The sequence below is a fragment of the Humulus lupulus genome, chromosome X (assembly GCF_963169125.1).
Source record: "Humulus lupulus chromosome X, drHumLupu1.1, whole genome shotgun sequence".
NCBI classification, from domain to species: domain Eukaryota; kingdom Viridiplantae; phylum Streptophyta; class Magnoliopsida; order Rosales; family Cannabaceae; genus Humulus; species Humulus lupulus.
The window spans coordinates 30894547-30898411 of record NC_084802.1 but is presented as its reverse complement, the minus strand read 5'-3'; the positions used below and the strand labels follow the sequence as shown (position 1 = coordinate 30898411).

The window sequence follows — 3865 nt, the reverse complement described above, 5'->3', positions numbered from 1 at the left end:
GCTTAGTCATATCAAAGCAAAGATCTAAATTAATTAGGATAATAATATTATAAGAAAGATATATGATTAAGAATCATGTCTTTACTACATTGGCACATGAGAGGCATGCAATAACATCTTCACTCATGTTTTACCTTCTGATTTTTGACATTGTCCCTGTTGTAAGTATAACTTTACTTCTTTGGTACATAGTGACATTGTAAAGGGACTTGACCTCCAATGCTTTATATTGTTGAGCTGCCGTATTATTTTTTAAAGTTCAAACGACTACCTCCGTGAGCAAACTGGACTATTAATTTGTTATTTATCATCAGTGAAGAAACTTTAAATATTTGGGTCTGTCTTCTGTTCTGGTACTTCTGTTTCACAAGCTCAAGAAATTTTCTTGCTCCTTTTAGTAAAATTTGTGTGTTTCATGGTTCCATTGTATGCCTGAATTCTTATTTATAGTAAATGATTTAGGTTGGGGTGCCAAGGGCCATTTGTAATTTATTTATTTGTTGTTGAGTTATGAATAACCTATGCACTGTATTAGTGTGTTGGTATTATGCACAGTCTTCTGGAAGGATGTCAAAACCGTTGCTTATGATTGCTAGTAACATACGTATACTTGAATCAGTGAGGCAGCAGTATAAAAAAACTCATGACTTGTTGTCTTCTCAGTATTCTTATGAGCTTCTTCTGCAATTTCTGCATAAGTCTCAATCTACCACTGTACTTGGTATTATCAATGAGCATATCAACTTTCAAGGTACACGTTTCTTCTTTTACAGCTTATGTAAAAATGCTTCCTTTATTTTTATATGATGTGTAATGTATGCATGTGTACTGGTTTGCAGTTTCTCCTGGACAGCCCAACTCAATTTCTGATGATGCGGAGGCTGTTACATTGACTGGCAGCAGCCAGGATATAGTCAGTCAGATTAATCAGAAGGAAATACATTGGGGGGTGAGTCAACAAAGTTATCTTGTTTCAATCGGGTTTGCTTTTTTCTGTTACCCCCTCTTTGTGCTCTGAGTATTACACTTATGATCCATTGATTCATGTTGGTATGTTGAAGTTAAAATGGAATCTAAATGTCTTTTATTCATTCCTTTTTCATTTGTCTTCTGATCTCAGTATTTATCACATGTTTTTCCCTTTTTCATTTTCATTCAAAATTATTTAGGAATGATAAGCATCATTCTTCTTTTCTAAATTAATTATTTAAAACTTGGTCAACCTACAAAGAGTTATTTAGTAGCCTAAAAGAGGTTTTTTTTTTCTTTCTATATGACAGTTTCCCATATATGTTTGTTAGTAATAGGAAATTTAAGTAGTTGCCATATTTTTATAGTTGCTGGAAGACTCTTTGGAAGAACGCTTGGAAAAGACTGGGGGTTTGCTTTATGATTCTGAAAAGGCAGAAGGAGAAACTAAAGAGTTGGAGTGGGAGGAAAATAAGGTAGAAAAATGTTTGGTTATTTCTTTTACTATCCATATCTGTGTAACCTCTGTTTAGACTGTGTTTGTGACTGTCTAGTTATAGGATATTTATCTGGCATCCACTCTTGTGATGCTCAATATTAACTCGTGTGTTCAGAAAAGATCAGCAGAAGGAGGAAAGCAGGGCTCATCAATTAAAAAGCTGAAAAAAGACAAGGCAACGAGAGCAACAGGGAAAGCCACTCGTCCTGAGACAAACATTGTAACTATGGCACCAAGAGTCAAACCAGAGCTTCCTTTGCCTACAATGTATTCTCTCACTTTCTCCCTCTTTCTCTTATGTAATTTATACATCTTTCTATCTATGTATTTTTTACCTAGGATGTGCCTATTATTAGAAATTCCACATATTTAATTGGGGCTAATGTAGCATAGAATCCATGCAGGGCTTCAAATTATTTTGATGAGTAAATGTTTGGAGAAACTGAGATAAATTAAACATGTGATGTTGACATAATGATGTGGACACTAAAATTACTTTTTGGTACGATAGGATTCTGATGTTTGAGTGTAATTTTTTCAACCTGTAAGATATGAGATATGAGGACGCATATTTTTAGCTTTTGTATAGCTTGAGGAACATAGTTTATGTATATTGGTTTTGTGTGAATATGACTATTCTCGATAGTTTAAATAGATCTTTTTATGATGGAATATGTTGTTTCCAGTTTTAATTCTCTCTGCCAATCGAAGTCTTTCAGAGGGATTTAGTCTTAGTGTTTGCATACCTATGATGTTTATTCTAGCAAAAAAAGGGAAATCTACCACTGTTTTGTAATGTTAACTTTTGATATAGGTTATTTGATTAATCTTTTATTTTGTTGCTTCAGTTCAGTCGAGGTTGAGCAGTCTATACTTGATCACAGTAGATTTTGTAACAAGAAAACAGGTTGATGATATTTAACTTTCATCATCAAGTTCTGAGGTTTGTGTTTTTCTCCAATTAATTATTCTTTTAGATTGAACATGTCTATACTCGTCACATGCTCAGAGACATATCTTGCAATGAAAAGAATCTGGACTTGAGGCTGGATCTGTGCACCAAAAGAACTGTAACTACTTTTACTGTAAGTTTTCTTTGTTTAATTACAGATGCACCTATATCTATAGAATTTATAACATTTAAATTCTTTTCTTTCTTTGTTTAAGATATATTTATTGTTAAATCTTATTTGTGTATATCCTAAAACTAAAAAGTAAACAAAGGAACAAAATAGATCTAAACTTGTCTAGAAATATCTGGTTTATCACTTCATAATGATGCTGATTTCGGCTAAATTCTTCATGCTATTACAGGATGATGACTTGGAAAGCCTCAAATTTTTGATAAATTCTGCTAGATGTTAGGCACCCAATAAAAGGTAAAAAAAAAATGAATAAATGAAGTTGTGGGTAGTGTAAAAGATTTTCTTGAAGGTGAGTTATATTTTGTGGTTAAAGAGTGTCAGTGGTCTCTTGAATACACCATTAATCTATTCGTGGGTCTTGGTATTGCTGATGCACACTAGTATGTTGAATAACTAGAATGAATCTTTATTGATACCAAAACCATATTACAAGGGGTTCCAAGACTTATTGACCTTGGATTATATTTCTTATGAGAATAGTTTCATTCTTGTTAGCATGCAGTTTTATATTTGCTGCTTATCTTTCTCTATTTATTTTTCAGAGAGTTTGAACAAGTTCCCTCGAAGGACTAGTACACCATCTGGGGTTCACAGTCAAGCACAACAAGCTGAAGAACAGCTACAACATCAGCAACAACAGCAACAACAATAACATCATCCAAACTATAGTTTGAAGTAAAAAATGTTCAAGATTATAAAACTTTATTATGTTAAGCTTTCAAATTTAAGTTAGAACTAAGATCTCATGAAGTAGACACATTCATGGTTTGAATTAGTTATTGTTTAATGTAATACTTATGGTTTATCAATCTATTGAGAATTACATTTTATGATTAATTTTGATTTTGTTTATCAAAATACAATAATGAAAATCTTTTAATTAAAAAAAACCATATAAGTATACTTATCAAAAAATAATTTAAAATATATTATCCACACTAAAGTAACAATTTATTACTATATGTTATGATTTAAAAACATATTATAAGCATAAAAAATCGTTATGGTTTATATAATATAACAAACTAAAAATGTTATCAAAATAATCAAATGTAACAATTGAAAAGTGTTATGAAAAAAGTATAAGATTAAACTTCAAATTTATAACCAAAAACTCTATCTAAATGTTATTATTTGAATATTATAGCAACTAAAAATGTGTTATTGAATAGTTTAAGATAACACCGAACATAACATTCAAATACTGTTATAGAAAAGACTGGACTTTTAATAACAGGGGCTATGTTAGCAT

General features: G+C 31.3%; 1 protein-coding gene across 3 annotated transcripts; it reads left to right on the top strand.

Annotated features, from left to right (window-relative positions):
* Positions 1–515: 515 nt before the first annotated feature.
* Positions 516–3427, top strand: LOC133804236 (transcription initiation factor TFIID subunit 5-like). Of its 3 annotated transcripts, XM_062242390.1 has the most exons (5): positions 516–751; positions 840–949; positions 2446–2553; positions 2783–2847; positions 3156–3427. In XM_062242390.1, the coding sequence occupies exons 1-4, from the start codon at positions 568–570 to the stop codon at positions 2831–2833; spliced, it is 453 nt and encodes a 150-aa protein (XP_062098374.1). In that variant the 5' UTR covers positions 516–567; the 3' UTR covers positions 2834–2847; positions 3156–3427. The 3 variants fall into 3 exon arrangements, 2 of the variants coding, with proteins under 2 accessions (XP_062098374.1, XP_062098375.1); XM_062242391.1 differs by lacking the exon at positions 2783–2847; XR_009878376.1 differs by lacking the exons at positions 516–751; positions 840–949 and adding an exon at positions 1588–1735 and having other exon boundaries at positions 2317–2553; positions 3156–3426.
* Positions 3428–3865: the final 438 nt, after the last annotated feature.